General features: G+C 33.4%; 1 protein-coding gene across 1 annotated transcript; it reads right to left on the reverse strand.

Annotated features, from left to right (window-relative positions):
• Positions 1-1,750: 1,750 nt before the first annotated feature.
• Positions 1,751-3,825, reverse strand: WRKY75 (WRKY DNA-binding protein 75). The gene is made up of 2 exons (XM_068471848.2): positions 3,377-3,825; positions 1,751-2,098 (listed from the first exon to the last, which is right to left on the reverse strand). Exons 1-2 carry the CDS (start codon positions 3,769-3,771, stop codon positions 1,921-1,923), a joined length of 573 nt encoding a protein of 190 aa, XP_068327949.1. The 5' UTR covers positions 3,772-3,825; the 3' UTR covers positions 1,751-1,920.
• Between the last annotated feature and the right edge of the window lie 8,334 nt (positions 3,826-12,159).

Below are 12,159 nucleotides of genomic sequence, written 5' to 3' on the forward strand. Positions count from 1 at the left end.
GAAGTAAAAAAGTGTTTGGGGATAACAACATCATTATCTATACATGGAGAAGGTCTTGGATGCGGCATTCAGATTGAGGTGTGCATGTCACGCACCGGACCCAAAATTAGTTGAAAATTAAACCTTATGCCTGGTGCGTGAATAAAAGTAATTTAAATAATACGAAATTAAAGATAAAAATTCCTCTTATACAAATAATCCAAAAATCCTTACTAGTGTGCAGAACAATAATAAAGCTCTTAAATCCTACATCTAACACAATCTCAGCTCGTTGTCTTGCCAAATAAATCATATGTAAAATAAAAGGGTGAGGGCTAAGCAACAATCACTGTCGTGCAGTGAGCATAATATATAATATGTCTGTTAAGCGTGCCGTAAAACAAGAAGTTTTAGAACACATTACATAAACCACTCACCTCAATTGATACCTGGAATCTTGACAAAACAAACCCACCAACAAAGTTAAGCGTGCCGTAAAACAAGAAGTTTTAGAACACATTACATAAACCACTCACCTCAATTGATACCTGGAATCTTGACAAAACAAACCCACCAACAATCTAACAAACTCACTTAAAACTAAGCTCTCTTTCTTCTCCCTCTCTCTCTCTCTCTCTCTCTCTCTCTCTCTCTCTCTCTCTCTCTCTATATATATATATATATATATATATTTAAAATTGTTATGATCTATTTTATCTAAGAGAAAGAGAGAGAGGTGAGGCAAAGGAGATAGAAAGACGGAGAATAGGCTTGAGGAATTATGTGCTTTATTCCTCAATTTTTGTGCCTTTACTTATAGTAAATCAAGGAGGATTCGTTGCCTAATTATACAATCCTAAAAGGAAATGATCTTCTACTATCCTAAATACAATCTACTAATGATTTACACAATCACACATGTGCTAGAACTATGTATGTATATAGGTGACTTTCACTTTGCATGCAATTCATGCAGTCTCTTTCATTTTCACGTTCTAAAACAACAAAAATCTTACTCTTACCATATTTTTCATACTACATTTGTATCACATCTCTAATAGAGATAAAACACAAATATGTTGATGGACCCTACTTCCTTTTAAAGAGGCGGTACAAATATGGTATAAAAAATGTAATAAGTGAAGCATTGCTCCTAAAACCATGGAGCAGTCCTCCTATTTATAATGGAAAAGAGGCGGCCAACACTAGGCTCTAATTGGTTGGCTTGGGTGGCTACAGATCAAACCAAATGAATTCTCCTACAAGGTGCTGCGTGGTAATGTAAGTCGACATTGGATTGACAAACGGTTGCCCTATAAATGGGTTGCCTATAAATGGTGGAGATAGAATAATACAACACACGTCCAATTAATTAGGAAGGTTGAGATAGTCATCACCTAAAGTTCTTAGGTGGAAGTCTATAATGACTACATATTGCCACAACACCTCAACCGACTCATAAAAGTCTACAAGAAGCTTTTAAAGGGATTAATAGAGAGCTAAAGATTCTATCAACTCAAAGAAAACATACACATACACATATACATATGTGTATATATGATATAAGAAAACTTATAATAAACACATATTATTTTAAAGTACGGAGTTTCACAGGGTGTGTGTGTGTGTGAGGGAGCCTAAAAATCAAGAGGGATAGAGTAAACAAATTATGTTGGAAACAATATCGAAATTGGATGGAGTGCATGTAAAAATTAAATGTGAATAGGATTAGAGGGTAAACAAACAAAATTGAGTAGGTTAAGGAAGTAAGAGCTGATAGAATAAAACCTGAAATTAATAGTGTGAAATCTAAATTTCTGACGCGTATGCGTACATTTTATTTTTGTTACAAGTTAAACTACACAATTATTCACAAACTACAGCTTGCATGTAAAATATTACATATGTCTCTTTAAGCAGTGCACATTGACATATAACTAATTAAAATGAAGTGTAGATTTGCATCTGGCTCAAAATATGTTCAAAGTTATCAGTACTCTTCTCGATGGGATGAGAATGCATGCCTTCATAAGTTGTCACAACGACTTCTTCATCTTTCGTTAACCTTTGAACTTGCTTTTTCACATTGCAGCCCTGATGCGTGCATCGGTAGTAGCTTCTGCAAAAAATAAGAAATAATAAACAAATACACAAGTTAACTGCTAATTTTTTTGGAAACTAATGGATTTATTTCTATGCAGGTTGGAATATGTATTATATAGTAATGTTTTCCGGGCACTAGTTCTATATACGAGCAGTTGAAGAATCCAAACATTTGCATGAAGATAATGACTCGATTTTATGTGGAATCAGAACATGATCAAATCATCAAACAGAATATTCTAATAGAGACGCAGATCATATCTAGACCAGTTCCTTTTTTCCCCTTGATGTATCAGAATTTAATTCTTTTAAAAGAATTGTTGCTTAGAAGTACATTTTTTTTTCTAATTATAGAAAGTTTGGAGTGTAAAATGAGATTTTTGGAATGCTAATAACAATTCCTTTTTTTTTAAATAACATTAAATGTTTCTCAGTGACCTTATTGAAAAATGTTGAGCTATCACCATATCTTAACCAATTGGCAATATAGGGATTAACTCAACTCCTTATAACATGCAAGGTCTCATCTTTCTCCAATATGAGGTTCAGTCTCAACATTATGATACGAAGTCTCAGAAGCAGCAGCTGCAGCAAATATCAAGAACAAGTTGACTGCACTGGCAAACTCCTTATACAAATTTTGCCACTCTAATTAATGTTGCATTGTTAAGCTTCTTAGTTTCAATTACTTGAGCTCGGGCTTCTTTAACTTTATTAACTGCTTGAATCTCCAAGATTAGTACTCTAAAACCAAAATTGCCTGGGATCGTATTTATTAGTACTCATAACTCGATCTACAGAAACAATTCCTTATCTATTCAGTTTATAGATCTTTTTTTTTTTTTAATACTTTTTTAGTACTACAAGGATTAAACAGTAGTAAAGTGAACATTCTAACCAAGCCCATCGAGAGAATTGCAAGATTTAAGAAGCGAAAGGACACCATGATCTATAACGGATGACCTGGTAGTTAATCAAACATGAGTTGAACATGCATGATTTATCTAAAGAAAGTTCCATACCATTTGTGAATATATTCTTCACACAACTATACACATGCTATATTGTCTTCGGATTATATTCAAGATTATTTGTCTGCCGATCATCTTACATAAATATCCAGATATTTTTCAGCAGCCTAGCTAAGAGCTGATCAGGGAAACAGAAGGCTTGGAGCTATAACGTATATATTGATCACAATTGAATTGATACATATACATATATATATATATATATATATTTATATCATTCATAACAAAACTAATTAAGAAGCTAGCTACCTGTATGTACATACCTTGGAAATTTGTTGTTCTTCACTGCTTTTTGACCATACTTCCTCCATCTATATCCATCATCAAGTATATCAACTTGACTCCTTGTTTGAAAAGCATATCTCGGCTTTCTTATTTTTTTCTGATCTCCTTTTTTCATCCCTAATCTCACAGTTGGCGCACTAGTTCCAGATCCTCCGACGCTTTTTCCCTGAGAACTAAAATTGTTCTTAATCATGTTGTTTGAAGCCCCCATCTCTGACATCAGCCCTAAGAACCCATTCGATGATTTACTACTTTGGAATTGGCGAAGATCAGTACTATTGTAAGCATGATGAGCTGGGTTTCCCATGTTCAATGACAAGGAAGAAGGAGCAGGCGATGTGGATGAAGAAAAGAATGTTGGGTAATTTTCCATCACAGAGAGAGAGAGAGAGAGAGAGAGAGAGAAGAGAGGGGGGGGGGGGTTTAGTGATGAAAATATTGATTTAACTTATAGAGCGTATGGTGATATATACGTGATTTTTGTTATGTGGTTTATAGCGGGGCGGTTTTCTAGTTTTCTTTTCTGATTGGAAACTTGGAATTATTTAAGGGTGAGGCGGCTCGGTGGCGGCTTGGTGGCTGCGAGCTGCCATGAATCTTTCGTCGTATGATCGTATCGTAAGTGGCACGGAAGTGGTGAGATGAATAAAGAAAGAGAAGGATAAGGACTCTCTTAAAACTTAGACAATTTATAGATTATTTGTTCCTTATATTTCTAGCATAATATTTTATAATATTAACATAAAAATTAATATTTTGTGATGTGATAAATAATTTATAAAATATTATATTTATAGGAGAATCCTCTTATAATTTCTCATAAAAAAGTCATTTCCGCAAAAATTATTCATCATCAACCATAGAATATCACACTTGTGGGAAAATCCCCTGATCATTTCTCATAAAGAAATTGTCATTTCCGCAAAGACAGTACGAGTTTCTGGAGCTTCATGATTCAGGGTGGAAATTAATATCTAAAGCCTATTACTTGGGGAAATTCTATGGTACTCTGTTTCTAAAAGAAAAACGTATGGTCATTTGTTTAAATAATATTTAATTTAATATATAATCGTCAAAGTTCATTGTCAAATGTTACATAATAATAGTAAGTTTATACATGATATTGTCTATTACACAACTAACTTTGATTCTTACACCATTAACAACGTTACAAATAGAAATAAGTCATTATTAGTGAACGTCATGTAATTACACATTATCATTAGTCATTTTTAAGCTCCTTAGCTACCATATGATCTTAAGCATAAACATTGAACGTTTGAATTACAAAAAAGATAAAGTTATATCATAAAATTGTCAAAGTTAACTGTCCAATATTGCATATTAATAATGAACATTAGTACTATGGTCTAGCGTATTCATCTTCATCTATAAGTAAAAGATTTTAAGTTCGATTCTCGTCGAGTTCGACCAAATTATTATGTTTAACCCATTGTATTTATAAAATGTAACATAATTATAGTTAATAAATTAATATGATACATAAAGACATTGTTATTACTATAATAAGTTTAATTCTGTACACTAGGTAGAATGTTATGCATAAACGTAATTACATTATCGTTCAGTTAACCAATTCCCCGGTTTTAAAGAGTACTGTATATTTTCCCTAATTACTATTAACGTTATTATTAATTAATTAATCTTAGTTCAATACTTCAATTGGTTGGTTTTGACCAAATTTACCTAGGTTTCGTACGGGTATCCTTTTCATTGAAATCTAAAATACACATTCAAATATTTTTGAACTTGTTTGGTACTTTATTTGAATCCAACTTTTTAGACTCTTTTTTTTGTTTTTGTTTTTTTTTAAGTTTTACATTTTTAAATTTGAATACCTATTTGTCTGAATTGTTTTCAAAAACTAGACTCAAAACTAACTTAAAAATTAGTCTACTTCTAGAAAACACAAAAAATGAGTTTTTTAGAGTCCTTAAACTTCAAACCACTATTTTCTCTCTCCTTGCCTCTCACTTCCGATATTTCTGTGCTAGCTCTTTATCTAATCTCTCTCCCCTCTCCTTTCTTTCTCTCTCCTCCCTTCCGAATCACTCTGTATTATCTTTCTCCTCTCTCCCTCCTCTCCTTCTCCTCCGACTCTCTTTGGATCTCTTGTTCTGTCCAATTGAATTTATTCTCTCCTATCTTTCTCTCTCGTCTCCTTCTCCTCCAACCCTCTATTTGGATATCTTGATGTGTCCAATTGAATTTGGTAGTAATTTCTAAATACATGGGGAGTTGTCGTTGGATATTTTTTCTTTTTTAATTATTAAAATTTAAAAACAATTTTGAATCTCATACCAACTAAGTTTTTGGGTTTAGGGTCCATACCGTGTCTATGTTGAAATATCTCATATCGACTGTATCTATGAGAAAATAAGAGTTTAAATATTCTAACCTCGCTCAAACTAATACTAAGACATTTTGTGATAAAACCTTATACCTAACGAATTATACATTTGGTAATTACCAAATTTAAGACAATATCGATATTGTTAGAAGTAGATATTTGATTCGTCTCTCTAATAATTCTATAGTTTATATATAAGTGGATGTTATGGCATGCTAGACCACATGTAATAATTTAGGCTCCCCACGGGTTGGGGGCCATCCGGCCATGCATTTGAAGTTGTAACTTCCCCATGTGTCTGGTAGTGGATGTTCAGATTTTCCAGTCAGAACACGTGTTTTAAGATTATTCTGTAATCTCTAGACTGCTAAGATGATTGTTTTATTAAGAGGGTCGACTATTCCCGTTTTGATATCTCATGTATGTCTTCTCTGTAATTTGTTCACATGTGTTTATCTATTTAATTCAAAAATTAACACCTTTAACTTTTAATGATTATAATAATATAATTAATAGTAAATAATAATAACCAAAATTAAAATAAAAGATAAACTGAGCAACACACCATCAACATCCCCTACACAACTTCGGTATCCGTAACACCTTACCGTCGGCTCCATCCCCATTCGCTGCCCAACTTTCATTCAACCACGTCGTGACCACCACCTCCTCCTCCTCTCCTTGATCTCTCGTCAAACTTGGTTTGATTATTGTGTTTTATGTGTTTAAATTTGATTTCTTTCTTTTATTTATTGCATAAGATTCATGAATCACTCATCTTCTAATTTTAATTTTTTTGGGGTGAGGGGGAGAGAAATATTGTATTCATTATCCGAATCTTAAAACTTGGGGCAATAAGGACACGATGGTTGAATATCTGGCGACAAGTAATATATATGTGCCTGAAGGGATGCGGTGTAGCCTGTAGGAGAGGACTGATGTGGAGAATTGCGGTCGTGGAATGCGAGATGGATGAAGGAAGTCACGAGTGGCGCGGGTGTTAGTTTGTTTTATCTGTCATTTTATTATTATTTTGGATAAATTACATTTTACCACCTCAACTTTAGATTACATAACAAACTCATACCTCATCTTTTAAACACTACAATATCGTACATCAACTTACAATTCATTGTTAGACATCCGATAAATATTCTGTCAATTTGGCCGTTAAATGATGACATGGCAAGCCCGGAGCCCACCCGCTCGTCCAAATTTTAAAAATGGCAAATTACATTTTACCATCTCAACTTTGGATTATATAACAAACGAATACCTCATTTTTTAATATTGTAATGTTATACATCAACTTACGAATTTGCTGCAATGTTCGACCTCGTTTCTTTGTCCGTCAATTTATCTGTTAATTGTTCACATGGTAGGTGCAGGGGCCCACTCCCTCGTCCACTTGAACTCGACGCTATTGACATGTCCACGGTGGAGTGTGGCTAATCTTGTTCGCTAAATATATCCAATCCTGTGTCCACCCAGCGTCCTTGTCTTCTTCTGGTTTTTCGCCGCGTGGCTCCCTCCCTTGCTTCTATCCCCAGCTATTTCCCTCTTCCCTTTTTTTTTCACCCTCATGAAATCTGAACCCTAAAGATTTTCAAAGCAAAAAAAAAAAAAAAAAAAAAAAAAAAAAAAAACACAACAAAAAAAAAAAAAAACTTGATGCTTGAAACTTTTTAAATTTTTGAGTTACGCCCGAAGTGGGATTGAAAGATGAGAGGTTGAGCCTGATTTAGGGCTGTTGATCGACTGCAACTTTCGAAAATTAGAGAAATGGAAGCTTGTCAACGGGTTCGATGTAGATCTAAAAGAGAACGAGCATCAAACGTCACCGTCCCAAATGAGCGCCGTCTACATCGCCGATCTAGTCATCAGAGCTGGAGCGCGCTTCTAGATCCACATACGAAGCAGGAGATTCAGACATAGAGAAAACAGGAAACGAAAAGGAAGTCGGATGAGAAGAAAAGCCAGGACGGAATGATTCCCAAGCAGAGGAGAAGCCAGCGTTGAAGAAAGAGAGAACATAGACCAATGTCAATGTGAATATGAATTCGAGCAAAGGACAAAGAGCTGCACTAGCCGGTTCAACAACTTGGCCAGTACCTGTACCCAGTGGTTCAACAAATGAGATATATTTAGCAAATGACGTTAGCCACACTCCAACGTCGACAAGTCAACATCGTGGAGTTTTAGTGTGCGAGGGACGGGGCCCAACGCCACCACCTCAGTAGTTAACAGACAAATTGACAGACAATGAAACGAGGTGTGACATTGTAATGAATTTGTAAAATGACGTATGACATTGTAATGTTCAAAAGATGATGCATGAATTTGTTATGTGATCCAAAGTTGAGGTGATAAAATGTAATTTACCCTTTATTTTTTAAAAATTTGGGCGAGGAAGTGGGCATCATGCTTGCCACGTCATCATTTAACGATCAAATTGACAAAAAATTTAACAGAGATATAACATTGCAATGAACCGTAAATTGATGTATGACACTGTAATGTTTAAAATATGAAATATGAGTTTGTTACATAATCCAAAGTTAGGGTGGTAGAATATTATTTATCTTACTATTTTATATATTAAAAGTTAATAGTTTTAGTTATGGGTAGATGAATACATGTCAACAAATTAAGCAAATTAAAAAAGAGACACAAAAGAGACTCCCAAACGGAAACATAAGACTTGCAGACTCATAAGAACTAATGAGACAATGAAAATTTAGAGAACCCTAAAACTCCATTTCCACGAAGCATGCATTGCAGAGGAAAAACCATGTGACTAATTAGGCCATTTCGAGGAAATGTGTGTTTATGATAAAAAAAAATGTATATATTCAAATTCAAATCATGATCATGATTATCCTAAAAGTGATGGGCCTTGAAATTAAACCAACTAGACTAATTAATTATGTTATTATTTCAATAACTTTTCCAAGTTTGGGGTCTGTTTTATATAGATTATGTATATTTTGACCTAACCAGAGTTAGAGGGATACTGTGGATGTGGAAAGTGTGTACAGAATAACTATTCGTTGTCCACTCGGTTTGACTAAATACATCCGGGTGAAAATGATAGATCAGTAGCAAACATCAATTTCTAAGTTTTCATCAAAATGAATTTTGACTATTGACAGTAAATTGTCGTAATAGTTTTTTAAACTGGACAGAAAAAAAAAAGTTGAAAGTTTAATTTGATTTTATCAATATTTTTATGTAGTATTTTTACGAAGCTGCTACCAATCTTCTTAGCCGGACTTTATCACTCAACAATATCGGCTCTTTTTTTCATTGTGCAATGTTGCACCATGATCAAATTTATTTACTTTTTGTTTTGCTCTTTAGGGATCAATTGTGCAAAAAAGTCAATCAAATTAGAAAAGTGTAACATTTGATTAATGTTGTCAAAATTTCAGTTTTTGATTAAATTACATAGTTAATTGTCTATTTATTGGATAATCATTAAAAGACTAAAAAATTTCAAATTTGATTTAATTTTTGAAAAAGTTGATATTTAAAGAGTGACCTAGAAAATAATATGATTCATATATATCATCGTGTAACATTGTTTGATGAGAAGGAGAGTTGTGAAGAAAAAATAGGAAAATTCAAATGAAAAAATTACTCAATCAGACTTTCTCGACGGTTCTAAAATGATTGATATACCTCATCTGTCACATAAAACACTTATACATAATTGAAATTTGTGCGGCCTCTTTCATATACATTAAATTAAGAGAAAGAAAGACTAAAAGAGAAACTTGAACGGGCTCGTGGGTTTAAATTAATATTCCCGGCAACGAATGGAAATTATCAAGGAAAGTCCTAGCTAATGATGCGGGCTGAGTTTTTAAGGTTTTACATTAAGGTTGGTGACTTGGTAGTTATCACTAATATCTACATAACCACTAATCTCTAATTCACCACAGCCTCACCTGCTTCCTGTCAAAGTTAGGAATTGTAAAATTAACTGAATTATAAATTAAGATCAAGAGCTTAATTTAGTTAGTTGATAGCTTTCCCTGTTTCCTAATTATCTTGCATTTGTTACTTAAAAAAAATTATGTTTCATTTGTGAGAGGAATTTTTCAATATGTACGAAATACTGTTCGGTATAACAAGTGTTATAATATAATTGATTGAATTTTTTATTTTTTTTTTAAGTTTCCAACCAATTGTATTATTACTATGTGTACCAAACCGTGTTCATAGTCCATTGAAAAAAACTTCCGTTTGCAGGTATACCAAAATTGGCAAAGTGCTAGAGTGGATGAACAACAATTTTGAATTAGTAATTTTTTGCGTCCACCTAGACCTAGTTGCAAGGGAACAGATTTATATCTTTAACGAATGAAAACTATCATCGATCGTGCGATGATATAGGTGTCTGGCATGCATAATGTGACCTATCTATAGCGAGATTAGATATGCCTTTATACTTAGAACCTATAGCTAGCTAGCTAGAAATTTATATATATATGATCATCCCACTCAAAAGATTAGATACTAACTTATTTCTGACTGATTAGCCTGCTAGGTGGTACGTACCACTTTTATCAAACTTTGCATGTGTTTATAAGGAGTTGGAATATTACTCTACGTATAATTAATTGATTTTATGATGTCAGACCATGTTGGTACCTAATTTTGAAGTCCAATGGCCACACGTATTTCACGTCACTTAATTTTCGTTGTCTATGAGGTAAGCTTGAAAATTTACCACACCAAAGGATGCAGAATGTGAAAGTTTACCAAACTTTGCATATTGTTATAATAAGATGAACTACTTCTTATATATGGAGATAAGTTTTATGATGAAACTTCAACTTTTATCAATTTCGTTACTTGACTAATGACTAGTGTGGCCTTAATGCTAAATTTGGATTAACTATGATCAGTTCATAAGTTCTTTGACCCCTAGTCTGGAACCGCTTTTAAAGGATGTATAACAGTACTGTATTAATATAAAGGTGTGCATGGCATGTTCCTTCAAATAACGCTGCAAACCAAACTAATTAAGCAAGCAGCCAAGTGACCTCGTGTTTAAGGGGGTCAACGTATAGCATTGCTGCATTGGCATCTTATTTCATAGACAGTATTCGAAGGAGATGGAACTAGCCTTCAGGATACGGGGCTAGTTAAGTCTGGTTATTCCTAGCGATATCATACACTAGTTTGTCATATCATGTTATATTTTTGGGCAATTAGCAAGAATGATCAATTTTTTAGATTTGGTTGCTGAAATGATTAGTTTTAGTAGCAATAACATATTCATATCATATATTAATAACTCAACAATAACATAACAACCACTCAATGATAGTATAATAACGACATAATAAACACTGATCTTTTATACAACCAAATGTAACAAAGTGACAGTTTCCTACTAATTGGCCTAACGTGTGTACGCGGAAGAGTATTGGTTTCGTGACTTCCGTCTCCTTAATTTGAATTGACGGGTTCTGAAATTCTAGATAAGTCATCGACTTCCACTAGATGGTGAATTATGTATTTATTAGAGAATAAAATTACATCAACATCAAGGACAAAATAGGATTCAAATGTTCTTATTTTAATTTTCTTTGTAGTCGTTTTACATGCACTTCTCAATCAAATTAAATTATGCACAGATAACATATCATCACCATATTGCACGTGAGCTCCTTTAATTCTTACAAATTGAAAAATATTATACACAAATTTGAAAACGGCTTGAGGTATAAGTCATCTCTCTTATTGTTATAAACCATGGAAACAGTGTATAGAGAGAAATGAGAAGAAGAGAGGGTAGAGAAAGACAATATAAAATGTTCTTCAAATTTATATATTTCATCATTGATAAGCATCTGTTATAGGCTTACATTGATGGATTAACCCAAGTTAGAAAGTATTAGATACAATAATTAGAGAATTGGTTACAAAGCATCTATTTATTTATTTCAATTTATAACAAATGTGTGACAATGTGTTCAATGCTGTGGGGAAGGGAGGGACAGAGCAGCGACTCGGCTTTACTGATGGAGCGTCGGATTCCGGTCCAATTGGAGCGGAGGTAGGAATGGTCTGTAGACAGATATTACAAGGGTCCTCATTGTCCACGTAGGCGGATAACGAAAATACTAAAAGAACTTGAGACAGTTGTACGATATTTTTATTTTGTTAAGTGAAGACAATTGTACGATATTGAAATGAAATAATAGTAAATGTATGAAATTGAAATATTTTAAATATGTTAAATGAGGTTGCAATTGCACCCAAACTTAAATGTACAAAATGTAAAATACCCTTTTTTATTCCTACCCTTCTCGCACCAGTGATGTTTCAATTGTTGTTACATATTGATATCTTTAAATTTGAGAAATATATTTTTCT

This window comes from Pyrus communis, chromosome 16, assembly GCF_041283825.1.
Source record: "Pyrus communis isolate YQ-2024b chromosome 16, ASM4128382v1, whole genome shotgun sequence".
Classification (NCBI taxonomy): domain Eukaryota; kingdom Viridiplantae; phylum Streptophyta; class Magnoliopsida; order Rosales; family Rosaceae; genus Pyrus; species Pyrus communis.